Below are 14,532 nucleotides of genomic sequence, written 5' to 3' on the forward strand. Positions count from 1 at the left end.
TGTGAAGTGTGTCGGACTTTGTAAAACTGTTGCATACGTTGTACTTTTTATTGTGTGTGTGTTTTTTTTAAATACCTCTGGGCCGCCGTAGATTTGAATTATGGCGGCCAGGAAGTATGCATTTATAAAAAGTAAAAATTGACGCGATGAAATAAAACTATACCAAAGTAAAAACACTCCATTAAAAATGAACACAACTGTTCATAGATGTTTAAAAAGTGTTTTGAAAATTGTGAAAGCGCGTAAAGAGCACAATGGAGGCGGAGTCAGGGTAATGACAACGTCGTCGTGGATGCTTTGGCTCCGCCTGGCTGACAAATGTAGCTTGATTCCCCAAAGCATTTTAATCTATCCTTTTTCTTCAACTGCGTTAGATGCGAGACAACAATAGATTGTAAAGGTTGTTTTTTGTTTCTGAGATGTTTTTTTTATGTGGTGTTTTATATGCACGAAGACTTCTGTGCGCGAGGCCACTCTGTGCTGAATCGCTATTTATTTTGTTGCACTTTAAAAGTACATTTCTGTTTACTATCGATGAGCTTTTATAAGTTTGTATCATTTCTTTTCTTTCTTTATTACAACATGGACATTCACTGGCGTTTTGAACAGGAATGGACAGCCAGCTTCAGGACGGATCGCCATGCAGACTAAGGTAAATTATTATTTTCCGTCCGTGCGATCTGGTTTTAATCTCTTTTTAACACGCTTCCTTCTACACAATTCTATACATACATACGTAGATGCACACATTAGCAGTCTGTTCTTAGTTCAATTGGTCTTTTTCTCCTGCATGCGTAAAATCTGGCTTCATACAGTAGGTTTGACCAAGGTTGTCCAAATTACGTCCCGTGGGTCATTTGTGGCCCGCAACTGGCTGTACGTTAAAATGCTAAAGTATAACTAAACACCGCATATGTCACAGTATTATTCAACAACATACGCTTTGACAAGTTTAAGTGTTGTAGTATAAACGAGCGGCCAAAATAATGTTTTGTTTTGTAAATAGCTCCTTAAAATTTAATGTAATGTGATCCTTGGGGGGGCGGCATGGCTCAGGTGGTAGTGTGATCGTCTCCCAACCAAACTGGAGGTTGTGGGTCGATCCTCCGTCCTCCCATGATCATGTCAAAGTATCCTTGGGCAAGATACTGAACCCCCAGTTGCTGCGTTATCAGAAGGTAAATGCACCAACAGTGTCAAAGCGCTATGAGGGCCTTGGATGTGGAAAGGCGCCATACAAGTAAAAGACCATTTACCATCCTTTAGAGTTACCTTTGGCATGCACACGCACATAGTCTCTGTATGTGTGTGTGTTCCTCCACAGTTGCATTTGACAACCCTTCATAATAAAAAGCAATAGAAAGACTCCAAAATAATCCACAATGCCAAAAAAGCCAGCATTGACCCAACCTGGCAAACATGGGGTATATAACATGCAAACTCCTCAAAGTGAGTTTTAAAGCTTTCAGCATCCTGACTGTGAGGCAAACTGTACTGCTTGAGGTCTTTATATCATAGAAAATCCATCTGGCTCATTTCCTACATTCCACGCACACAATATCCCCGTATGAAGAGAATATAATAGATATTGTGAAAACTTTTGAAAGACGTGAACAAACACCTTTGTCAGATTGCCAATTCCAAATCATGGTGATTTTTCGATTATTACAAAGCCAAATGAGGACCCCTGGCATATGCCTGTATCAAGCCCTGCTCACATGGCGAAAGATTGTGGGATTTGTTTGGGTCCAGCATGGTCTGGAACGGAGGCGGTAAAGGTTTCCAGTGGATCGTCGCTTTCCACAGGGGTACCATCGTGGACCACAAAACCGCGAGTAATTGATACACCTTGGTCTGCAACTAACCATTATTTTCTTTTAATTATTATTTTCGATTAATCTGAAGCTTGTTGTTTTGATTAATCGAGTAATCGCTTAGGCCCAAGACCAGTTTATAAACTTTCAAAAGTTGTAATCTTTCTTAGTTTTACCTGTTACAGCAACAGAATACAACATAAGTGGAGTGTGCATGTGTAACGGATGCCAACAAGTAGGGTTGTAATGGTATGTTGGTTAAAGGGCTAGACTGCAGGGATGACCACTCTTACACGTGTAGGCATACTTTGAAAAAAAGTATTACTTTTCGAAAAAAGTTGAACGCTTGTTTTGAAAATGTCTTTCAACATTTTGTGTTGTTCCACATATCAAGCATACAGGTTAGCCAGAAAAGCAGAAAAGACAAAGGCATTGTGCTGTGGGATAAAACTGCACATTTCAGAGTGGCCTTTTATTGTGGGCAGTCTAAGGCACACCTGTGCACTAATCATGGTGCAAAATGAACTAAATCAATATGAACCAAACACAAACAGTTCGTGGTTTGGTCCGCAACATATCAGAAAAGAGGCAAAAATGTCCATCAGTGTTTTCCAAAGTCAAAGCTGTTGTGTTGGAATATTTTGTTTTGACTAAAACACAAAGATAATAAGTCTGCTTTCATGGATGACTAAGAAAATTAAAAAAAAATTCACATTTGAGTGACTGAAATCAGAGAATATTTAGATTTTTAAATCAAAAGTATAAACGTTTAATCAAATACCAAAATAGTTGTTCATTAAATGGATAGAGTTAGAGTGTTCCTTATGCTATGAGCTATGCTATGATTGTTATGACTATGCTATGATCAGAGGCATTAGGTGTATTTGCACTAGAGCTGCAACAATTAATCGATGAATAATAGATTATTCAATTTAATAGGCAAATATTTTGTTTTAAAAATATAAATATCCTCTGATTTCAGCCTCTCAAATGTGAATATTTGTTAATTTCTCCAGTCATCCACGAAAGCAGACATATTATCTTTGTGTTTTAGGCAAAGCAAGATATTCACGTTCAGTACATCAGCTTTGTCTTTTATGAAACAGTGATGGACTGTTTTGCCTCTTTTCTGACATGTTGCGGACCAAACCACTAACTGTTTGTGTTTGCGTCATATTGATCTGGTCCATCTAGGGCAGTGCTTCTCAAATAGTGGGGCGGGCCCCCCTGTTATACTGCAGACCTGCCAGCATGTATGAATTTGTCGTACTCAGCATGCAGTGTGACACTTGAATACGCTTGTATGCTTCACTGCTCTCCATTTTGTTGCATTTCGCTGGTTTCAGTTTTGTGTTCAGTCTGTACAGTACAATAAAAAACATAGATATGATCAGTTTGTCAATACTGTAGTATTTCCCATCGGGGGGGAGGGCAAAAATATTTATCTCCCCCCGTGGGGGCTTGACAGAAAATAATTGAGAGCCACTGGACTATAGGGCCTCATTGATTACTCGATTTAGAAAATAATGCTGCTCGATGCAGCCCCAGACATGATGTTATTAGCAACAATATTGGGTTAACATGTAAAGGGGAATATTCTTGTTACGTGTAGATGCAAACACGTCTTGTCTTAAAAACTACATCAACCTTAAGTGCAATATTTTGCGCGTGGAAATGTGGTCACTGGTTAAGACACCACGTGCCAACCGAGGCACTTATGCCGAGGGTTGGCAACACCGCTGGAGATGAGCTGGAAGTCTAGTAAGATTTGCTGAGGTCCTGCCCAACGTCATGGTTGATGGTGGTTTGACATCCAATATTTTGTTGGCCTTTGAAGGCATATTTTCCAGAACATTTTGGTTAAACTCCAAATTGTATGACTTTAGAGGTTCCACTCAACTGAGTAATACAATTTACTATTACTAAAAGTCTATACCTAGCATGGTTCATACTGTGAATGAAAGCTTTGACTATAACAAGCTGGGATATGTGACCAGACTACAATGGACAGCATTGCTTTTTTTGCCTCTATTCTGTCACTACTTTACATTTCAGACATACACATTTCCTAATCCTAATTCCTAATCTTTGGCCATATGGGCACAATAGCGGGGGAGGGGTATGATAGGATTGGATGAGACATCTGGGTCAATCTGAAACACGAAACAGAGTGCCGAAGAGAGGTAAAGGAATTCATAACATATCAACACCAGTAAATAGACTTGTCTCATTGTAATGTCAGATATAAATAAATAAAGTTGTACTATGGAACAATGTCTGTTTAAGAATGACTCAAAGTGTCTGATAGGGCTGCGTGATTCAGTTTATTATTATTATTATTATTTTTTACATTTTTATCATTAGACTTTAGAGCTGACGGATTACAAAAAATAGAAGGTAATCCTAATTCCCTCCCTTTTAGGATGCATCTGAGACACAGTGCAGGGTTTCCCCAAGGATTTTTTGAAGCTGTGGTGGTGGGCTGCATGGGAGGCGGACTGCCGCTGCTGTGTCATGCCACTACTGCGTCGCTGTGGCTTGAACAACAAATGCATTAATTAACTTTCAGTGCCTTTCTCTCTGCCTTTCTTCCACTCCTTATCTGTCAAGTGCCAATAGGGCAGACAGGTGATTCCGGTGCATGTTTTTTCAAAATAAAGTGTAGTGAAACATTTTTATGACATTTGATAGATATTTTATTTCAAATTAAGCATGGACAACATGTAAATAATAGGCTATACATGTATCTATATAGCACAGTGGTGCTCACACTTTTTCAGCCTGTGGGCTCCTTTGTCCCAAAGATCTACCTCCCACTGTAAATAAACATATACAATATATCTATGTATTAATATATATGAGTATTTATGTACATTGTACATGTATATCAGGGGTGCACACAATCAAAATGATTACCTCTTACTATGGCCAGGCGATATGATCTCAAATCAATGGCATGATAAATTGGGCAGCTTTACCTCGCTAACGATAAATGCACGATAAATCTCCGACCACTATATATCTTTGCCATCTGAAAATAATTGCAGGAAATGCAAATTAACTGATTTTCGTTGATTTATTGACCAACTGGCACACATTACTTCCAATGCAATATAATGCACCTAATAGGACGCACCTATTCCGCCTATAAAGCCTTCTGAAAAAAGCTCCAAAAAGCGCCAACACCGCTCCATTTACATAATGTGCCTTGGGGTGGTTACAACAGTTTTCATACTCACTTTGCATTTCGTGTTCTTTTGCCCCTCATCATCTTTGTGGAACCCAAATCCACAAATATGAATGTATGGTACATACCCTGGCATACTACATCCCTTACACACATGTACTACGCTACACATACAGCCACGTGACATGACTGGCATCACGTCTCATGCAATTACATTACTAATGGCCACTTATCACACTGCACAAGAAGAACGGCATTGATATCAACCCAACCTACCACAACCATGTCAGGTAATATTTTCCAATAACAATAATAATAATAATACCATTCATAAATATAGTGACTTTCTAGTTTTTCTAACAATTCTATTCAATTCCAGACATTCCATTGTCATGTTATTTGCCTATATGTGTGTGCCATGTTGGCTTTAGATAACCATTATCAAAATGATCATTTACACAATGACAAGAAAAATTCACATGTTCTTGTAGCCATGTGACCATCTATTAGTGACATCAAATAAAGCATGGAATCCTTAAAAACTGCTACCAACAGCAAAGTAATCATGGTTTCCTATAGAGACGCTTTTATAATGTTTTTATTTTCTTGTTCTTTATTTGTGAATTTGTGCAAAGAAGGAGCAAATCAGGAGGAGGCTTAATGTCAGCTGACTGATGTCATATGACATCTACAAAGTGACAGTAATGATGCAGGTGACACGCCACTAACACTACCTTCGCGATCGCCGTAATGGGCACCCCTGATATAGCATACAGTATATGTCCATTGCAATGCAACATTGTTTTCACGTAAAAAAAAAAACCAAGTCATTCTCAAGCCACGGCATTTACTGACCCATGGCGTCCCGCCACAATCCATTACATGAAGTGGAAACCCTGTAGTGAATGTGGTTGGAACTATAACTGCAACAATTAATCAATGAATCAATGATGAATCGATTATCCAAATAATCAACAACTATTATAGTATTCAATTAATAATTTTTTATTTTAAAATGTAAATATATTCTGATTCACTTAAAATGTGAGTATTCTTTAATTTCCTTAGCCATCCCCCCCGTAGACCGACTACCTGCGGGCCAAGCATAAGGGTCCAGCGCAATGTGTTTTGGGTGGCGGTCGAGGGCGGGCGCCTTGGCGACCTGGTCTTCAGTGGCCAAATCTGGTTCTTGGGGCATGGAATGTCACTACTCTGGTGGGGAAGGAGCCCGAATTTGTGCGAGAAGATGAGAAATTCCAACTAGACAGTCGGACTCACCTCAACCCACAATTTGGGTTCTGGAACCAAACTCCTCGAGAGAGGCTGGACATTGTTCTATTCTGAAGTTGCTACAGGGGAGAGGCGGCAAGCTGGTATGGGCTTAGTAATAGCCCCCCGGCTCAGTGCCTCTGTGTTGGAGTCATCCCCGGTGAACGAGAGGGTCCTGACCGTCATTTGTGCGTATGCGCCAAATGGCAGTTCAGAGTACCCAGCCTTCTTGGAGTCCATCAGAAGGGTGCTGGAGAGCACCCCAACTGGTGACTCCGTCGTTCTACTGGGAGACTACAACGCCCATATGAGCAATGACAGTGTGACCTGGAGGGGCGTGATTGGGAGGAACGGCCTCCCCGATCTGAACCTGTGTGGTGCGATGTTATTGGACTTCCGTGTGAACCACAGTTTGTCCATAACAAACACCATGTTCGAACATAAGGATGTCCACAAGTGCACTTGGCACCAGGACACCCTAGGCCGCAGCTCTATGATTGACTTTGTAGTCGTATCATCAGACTATTTATCATCGTATCTCAGACTATGCTCCATATCATGTCCGAATTGGCCATGTTCCATGCCACAATGCCACTCATGTTTTTCTCTTTTCTGCACATAGCATGTAACGGGACGCAGCTACTTTGACTATAACTCCCTAAAAAAAACCCTCCAAAAACCGCTAACCCTGTTCTATTTACATAACCGACCTGTATATAAACCACACATGTCAATGGAGGGCCGAGACACTGCAGGTTTTATCTTCAACCGGCTTCTCCAGCAGGTGATTTAATTGATGAGCGCTTTCCCAGGAGGTGTTGATCATTAAAATCACCTGATTTAGTGACCAGCTGGAACTCCAGGGCACGAGTTTGACACCCCTGATATTATAAACCAAGACATTGTTATTGTGGCAGCCAACACGAAGAACTATTTTTCTCACGTAGTGACGCAGTGCCTCACGCCACTACTGAGAGGTAGCGAACCCACTCTAAAACAATGCGATAGGACACCAATGTGTACTGACTAGGACACAAGAAAAAGCATATAAACAACTACGAATACATAACCAAATTATCCATCCATCAATTTTCTATTCTAGTTATCCTAATTAGGGTTGTGGGGGTATGCTGGAGGCCATCCCAGCTGAGATCGGGCTAGAGGCAGGGTTGCCATCCAGTCGCAGGGCACATATAGACAAACAATCAGTCACGCTCACATTCATACCCATGGACAATTTAAAGTCGACAATTAACCCAACATGCATGTTTTTGGAATGTGGGAGGAAAACCCACGCATGCACGGGGAGAACATGCAAACTCTACACAGGCAAGCTCCACAAATGGTGGAATTCCGGTGGAATGACTTGCCTCCCATCTGCGACAAAGTTTCACTTTCTATTCTTGCGGGCTCAGCTTCTAAAACCTGTAGCTCATCGTCCGTATATTGAGGCTCAAAAAGATAAGGTTCTGGATTCTCATTTGTCCAAAAGTAGTTGTCGGCGACGGCTCTCACAAAGTCTGCCATGATTAGTAGCAGACACACGCTTGACATGCTGCTGTTGTTGACGGAAGTAGCGCTAGTTCTTATCTATAGGATTTGTGAAACAGTACGCCCAGGAAAGACGTTTCGGTAATGTTTACTGTAAAATGATCAAATACGTCAAAATACTGTAAGTGCATATGAATGTGGACGCACTCCTAAAATTCAAGATTCAAGATCCAAGAGAGTTTTATTGTCATGTGCATGGTAAAACAGCAGTTATACTATGCAATGAAAATCTTATTCTGTTCAAATTTCATGCTTGAACCTCTGTGTTTATGTGTTTATGTGATCCACACAGGTGGCACACTTAGTTGTCAGCACATCGGCCTGACTTGCAGTTTATTTGACCAGCTGAGCAGTTGTCTATGTTGATGCAGAAAGTTGAATTGTCAGCTGAATTTCCTGACCATACGCACATCGGCATTGTCTCTCCATGGGAGCTGCAACAAAGAGCACTAAGAAGAGATCTGCCACTGCTGAACTGGGGATTTGCTAGACCCACTCAATTTTGGCATGTAATTCTTTGTAAAGTGTCTGACCACTGAAAGCAGTGCTTGTGCACACAGTTAACATAAGATTTTCTTTCTAACACTACAGTAAACTTGGCATGAGCGAGTGTATGGGAAGGCACTGGACCGTGTCCCTGGTGGTGTCCTGTGTGGAGTATGGGATTCGAGGCCTGCTGCAATTTAATGTTACTTCAATAAAACTTAAATAAACTTAGTGAAGAGTAATTTCAAAGTTTGATTCCAAAGCAAAACGAGGCTTAGTACTTGGTGGAGAAACTACCGTATGTTGGCAAGCACATAGGTCAGACGCAGGGGCACAGCTACTTATTTTCTGAAGGGGATGCAGACACATGCACTGCAGAATCTCAATTCACAGCAAAGTGTCTTACTACAGTTTATCTTGCGGACTCTGCTCCCAACTCCCTTGACATCATCAACCTGCTCCTCACATGTAATTGCGAATTACTAGTGTTCTCTGTCACAACAAGCTTTTTGCTGATTGTCTTCCATTTCTGGTCTTGTGCAGATCTACAGTCTTGTCAATGACCTCAGCTTTGTGCCCATAGTAGTAGAGAGGTTTGAATGGAAGAGAGTGTTTTGCGTGAGCGGTGTCTTTTATCCACATAACGAGTTGAGATTAGGATTACTTTCTAAAAGGAACAGGACTCATTTGTGTGTTTCATGGACTTATAACTGGTCTGTGGAAGTAAATCTCAATTCTCTGGTGGTTTAAGGTTTAAGGTAAACACAACATAAAAACATGCAATTGACCAAGAGTTAGCTGCGAAAACTTGTGATTATTGGACTTAAAATGTTTAAAATTCAGCGTATCTACTGATACAGTTGCTGACTTTATGTTTCATCCACGACAGTGGTGTGACTGCACTATAGAAATATATGGTACTTCCTAGTAAACATGTAATTTCAAATGCTGCTCGGGGAGGACAGGTCCTGCGTGCCTTCACGTGGAGTGTACTTGAATAGTAAAGACAGATGCTACCACACAGCCCTACAGTTTATTTGAGGCTCAGGCTCTCCATAGTCATTACAGTGTGGTCTTGTGGTTGCCTGTGTTTTCATCCACACATGTGGTTCTCTGTCTGTAGTTAAGTGTGCTGACTGGTGTCTCAAGATTCCCCAAAGCTTCTTTACGAATGAGGCCCCTTAGGATTTATCTTTGAATCACTGTGTTTTAGACAATTAATAACAAGTAACACCAACTTTTCAGTAAGTTCTGATTGTGAAGCTTTTCTTTGGAGTGTTATTTTAGTCATGTGCATGTGTGTGAGAGTGCCACGCTCACCCAGTTTGTCTCAGAAAATTGCAGAGCTGCTTTCAACCTTTCACCCAGGGCATTGTTCAGTGTGGAGTTGCGGTCACTCACTGTGGACGTGAATGTCCTCTGACATTCCCATTGATGTTTTGAAAGTGTTTTTTGGGGTGTTTGGATAATTACAGCACACATTTAACTGGTAAAATACGGTGGTACCTCGGTTTTCGTTATTAATTTGTTCCAACAAGTCGAAAACCAAATAGTACGAAAATAAAATCAAAGCAGTTTTTCTCATAGGAAATAATTACAACTTCAACGAATTAATCTATGAACCATCGATGAACTAATTAATTGACAATTATTTTGGTATTAGATTAATGTTTTTTTATTTAAAAATGTAAATATCCTCTGATTTCAGCCTCTCAAATGTGAATATTTTTTCATTTCCTTAGTCATCCGTGGAAGCAGACCTATCTTTGTGTTTTAGGCAAAAAACACATCAGCTTTGATTTTGGAAAACAGTGACAAACATTTTTGCCCCATTTTTGCGGGCCAAGCCAGTAACTGTTTGTGTTTGGTTCATATTGATTTGGTCCCTCTCGGGCAGGGGTTTTCTTGCTTCATAGCGGTTCCATCTCTGCCGCCCATGCCTCCATGAGGTGTGGAGGCGATACCTCCTCCATCCCTGGGCGAAGCGGGTCCTGTTTTGGGGGTCGGGCGTGGGGTGGCCTGGGTTGGGCCAGGCTCCGCTCCCTGGGTGTGGCGTGGGGGCGCCCCCGCCAACCGGAAAAGAACCCGCCCACAGCCAGGAGCGCCTATGGGCCTGTTGGTGTGTGGCCCCCAGTGATGTTATTTATTTGTGTCGATCTTCAAGTAATACATTTGGGCTGCCATGGATAGATATGGCGCTACCTGCTAAGAATTCTCCATGTTTCTGCACGCTTAAGCGGAGACTCACCATTGGTAATGCCATTCTTTCTGCTGCTTTCTATCGTGCATAAGCCATTCCAATGTGAGTTTTCTAATGGTTTCACTTACTTTTGTTGTGATATAATATAGAATAATATTTTATTTCAATTGAATTAACTTCTTGGGGGGGCTATGTAATGATTGGGGAAATACTGCATTTGGTGCACAAGTTTGAATTTGTTTTGTTTTTCAGAAATCTGGCTAAATATAGTTGCAGTGTTATATAAGGGGGCACTCTACCCCAACGGCACCCAACGGCCGCAAGAATTTATTTTTATTTTTATTTTGCTGTGGAGGAATCTGTATTTCCACTTTGGTTCGGTGGGCTAGCCTGCTAGCTCCCAAAGTGGCCATTTGCAGCCTGCAGATTGTATTTTTTGGTTCATGGGCCATTCAATAAGTGGCTCTAGAGTATAAGTCGCATCAGTCAAAAAATGTGTCAAGAGGAAAAAGAATAAACATTAGTGGCACAGCACTATAATAACATTAAATTCACAAGAGAATAAGGTGAAGCCAGAAGGAGGGTGCAACTAAAGCTACACAAGCTGAAATAACTCACATTATTAAGTATACTGTATGGATATAATACAAATACAAACTTACCTGTTTAATAAATTTCAGAATGTTCTGGAAGAAGACACTTTTAATACGTGACATGACACGTGGACGGTGTGTAGAAACATATCTAACAGCCGTATTTGAACGCCAAAACTTGAATTTTGTAATGAATGAAAATAGACTGAAAATCATACGTGTGTATTTAGTTAGTCTGTGGCTGATGCAGCAGCTGCAGTCTCCAAGCTAGACACAATTAATGTCCTAATTAAACAACACTGCTGTCCAAAGTACCACATTTGTCAATCCACACAGGTTTTATATAATTATAGTTGCACATTACTTACAGACACATGCTCTCCAAGGCAGAAGCATATTACAAAGTCTTCCGTGACAAAAAGCCTCGGGTATGCTCTATATCAGGGGTAGGGAACCTATGGCTCGGGAGCCAGATGTGGCTCTTTTAATGACTGCATCTGGCTCCCAGACATTTCTTAACACCATCAAATGTCTTATTTTTTATTTTTTGCGGACATTTTAAAGTAAAACATTATCGAAATCACAGTATTAAAAATAACGTTCAAAATATAAAACTTTGACATGCATTTTAATCCATCCATCCATGTTCTAGAGGCATGCGGGTGGCCAGAGCCAATGCCAGCCGTCCTTCCCATATTTTCCAGGTCAAACACCAAAACTTGATTATTATTGAATAATGTGGTAGACTACCCGGGTCATTGAGAGGTCAAGAAGTAAGCGTCCCTCCTTTAAACAGTCAGCTAGCTAATTCTACACAGCAAAACCTTTTGATGAAGAAGATGGCAAAAAGAAAGACCAATACGGAGTACGATGTAAAACCATGCAGAACCAGAAGTTGCATTCATGGTAAGAAATATTTTACTTAATATTGGTTAGCTTCATTAGAACTGTGTTATTAAAAAGAATCAATTCAACGGCATATTGTATTCTAAAATTGTTGGTCTTGCTTAAAAATGCACACATTTAGTTGTACTCAGTGTTACAAAATATGATGTGGCTCTCACGGAAATACATTTTAAAATATGCGGCTTTCATGGCTCTCTTAGCCAAAAACGTTCCCGACCCCTGCTCTATATCTTTCAATTTGTGTTCCTAAATGCATCACAAGCTCAACTCAATGAATTACAGCGGACAACAAGTGTTGCCAAAAAAGCAACCAACACCCCACTTTAACTTAAAGGCAGTGCATGTTAAATTCCATCCATCCATCCATTTTCTATACCGCTTCTCTTCATTAAGGTCGCGGGGCATGCTGGAGCCTATGCCAGCTGACTTCGGGCGACAGGCGGGGTACACCCTGGACTGGTCGCCAGCCAATTGCAAGGCACATACAAACTCTCACATTCATACCTACGGACAATTTAGAGTCACCAATTAACCTAACATGCATGTTTTTGGAATGTGGGAGGAAACCGGAGTACCTGGAGAAAACCCACACACGCACGGGCAGAACATGCAAACTCCACACAGAAATGCCCAAGGGAGAATCGAACCCAGGTCTCCAGACTGTGACTGTGTGGCCAACATGCTAACCACGAGCATGTTAAATTATATACAGTATATGTTTTGATTAGTAAGTCGAACCTGACTGTAAGTCGCAGTACTCATGCTCTGGAAGAAATACGTTAAACAAGGAAATTACAATCAAAACACAAAAAAAAAATTTGAAATGAGCAAAAAAGCCAGACAAAGCTGAAATGTTGATACAAGTAACAATGCGCTTTGCCACCTAAAAACACAAATTTTATAATCATATATACTGTATAACTTTTTATCATATCTACAGTACACTGGATTGGTTTTAACCCTTTTAGAAATTTTGAAAACATCAAAATGGCCCTTCATCCTTTGATCTTTCAGTATGTGACCCACAGTGGAAGGTTTAGACAAAAAAACACTGTTACAGTTGCCCCTGTGCTATCAAATGTGACATGTTATTTTGTTCTTTTTAGGTATTGGTCTGATGGTGCAAAAGCCCGAGCAGCTTGAAGCCAGGAATTCGAACTCCTCCAGGAATATTGAATGGAAGTTTCCTTGGGATGGACTCAGACAGTGTTGGCTTTACCATGGTCATTTTTAGATTGATTTGACGCCATCAGTCCACACGGACTCCTTGTGCCTGTATTTACATTTGGCAGCATCAACATTGTTGTTGGTGAGGGAGCCTCAGTCGGCCCAGGATGCCAGGATGCCCATCTCCCAGGACAATGCCCTCAGCATCCTTCCACTGCTCAAGGAGTGGCTTGGAGCTCAGGCTAAGAGATCACACCAGGGGCACAACTTGACTCGGGAAACTTGTGGCAGCAAGGTACGTTTCCTACTGTACAGTATTTCAGCATTTTGTTGACATTTCTCCAGGGCCAGAATATTCTTATAAACAGACATGCCCCCTTCCATTATATTTGAGAACTGTAATGAACGAAACATCAGAGAGTCCCATTCTTGGCCAACTCGCTGAAGTTCATTGGCCATTCTCACCATGGTTGCCATTTTGTTATGAATTTCCAGTTTAAATATATGGTTTTAATCAGTTATAAAACTGTACGGTAATCCCTCGTTTACCGTGGTTAATTGGTTCCAGACCCAACCGTGATAAGTGAATTTCCCTGAGGCAGGGTTCCTTATTTATAAATGGAAAATGTTTACAGCTTGCCATGTACTACTTACTACCAAGAAAGGAGAAGGCCAAACAGGCTATTAGTATTTGGTTTGTTAAGAGGAAAGTTAAAAACGACCTGTAATGACATGTGGTTAGGTTCCAAAAAATACCCGTGTTAACTGAAATCCATGCAGTAGAAGTTGATTTTTTTTTTTATGTATGTTTTTTCGTTCATTATATATTTTTTCATTTACAGGATATGTTTTTTTGTTTACAGGATATGTTTTCTTGTTTATTGTGTATGTTTTAAGGCTATAAAATCCCTCACCACACACTTTATACACTTTTCTCAGACGGGCATTAACATTTTCTCAGTTCAAACCTTTGTAGATTTTTAAAAATTACATATACAGATAAATAAGTTCACTACTGTATTATGGAATGAAACCAAAACTTGTTTTAAGCCAAGACATTTATTTGAGAAATAAATGTGTAAACGTCCCTCCATCCATTTTCTTACGCTTAATCCAGGGCCGGGTATAAACGTTTTCCTATAAAAAGAAAAATATGATAGCTTTTAGAAATAACATATTTCATTTTCATGATCAATCTACGAGGTTGGACACATCAGAAATTATTAATATTGACTCACGCATATTTTACAGTTTCTGACCGTACGTCTTTGGCCTCATCCCAGCGAGGCTCTGCTGTAGCGTCTTTTTCCGCTGAAGCCCTTGGTGCAGGTGTCTTTTTCCGAGTGAAGAACATAGTTA

At 40.5% G+C, this 14,532-nt stretch overlaps 1 protein-coding gene across 6 annotated transcripts in view; it reads left to right on the forward strand.

The window, feature by feature from the left end:
- Positions 1-290: 290 nt before the first annotated feature.
- pdzd2 (PDZ domain containing 2) overlaps positions 291-14,532 on the forward strand; it is a 65,136-nt gene continuing 50,894 nt past the window's right edge. For 5 of the 6 annotated variants that reach the window (XM_054773081.1, XM_054773079.1, XM_054773077.1 and 2 more), the window contains exons 1-2: positions 296-652; positions 13,113-13,468. In XM_054773081.1, the coding sequence (XP_054629056.1) occupies positions 13,349-13,468 (120 nt within the window). In that variant the 5' untranslated portion in view covers positions 296-652; positions 13,113-13,348. Of the gene's footprint in view, positions 653-13,112; positions 13,469-14,532 lie in introns of all 6 variants that reach the window. The other variant, XM_054773078.1, reaches the window with a different exon arrangement.

This window comes from Dunckerocampus dactyliophorus, chromosome 4, assembly GCF_027744805.1.
Source record: "Dunckerocampus dactyliophorus isolate RoL2022-P2 chromosome 4, RoL_Ddac_1.1, whole genome shotgun sequence".
Taxonomy (NCBI): Eukaryota; Metazoa; Chordata; class Actinopteri; order Syngnathiformes; family Syngnathidae; genus Dunckerocampus; species Dunckerocampus dactyliophorus.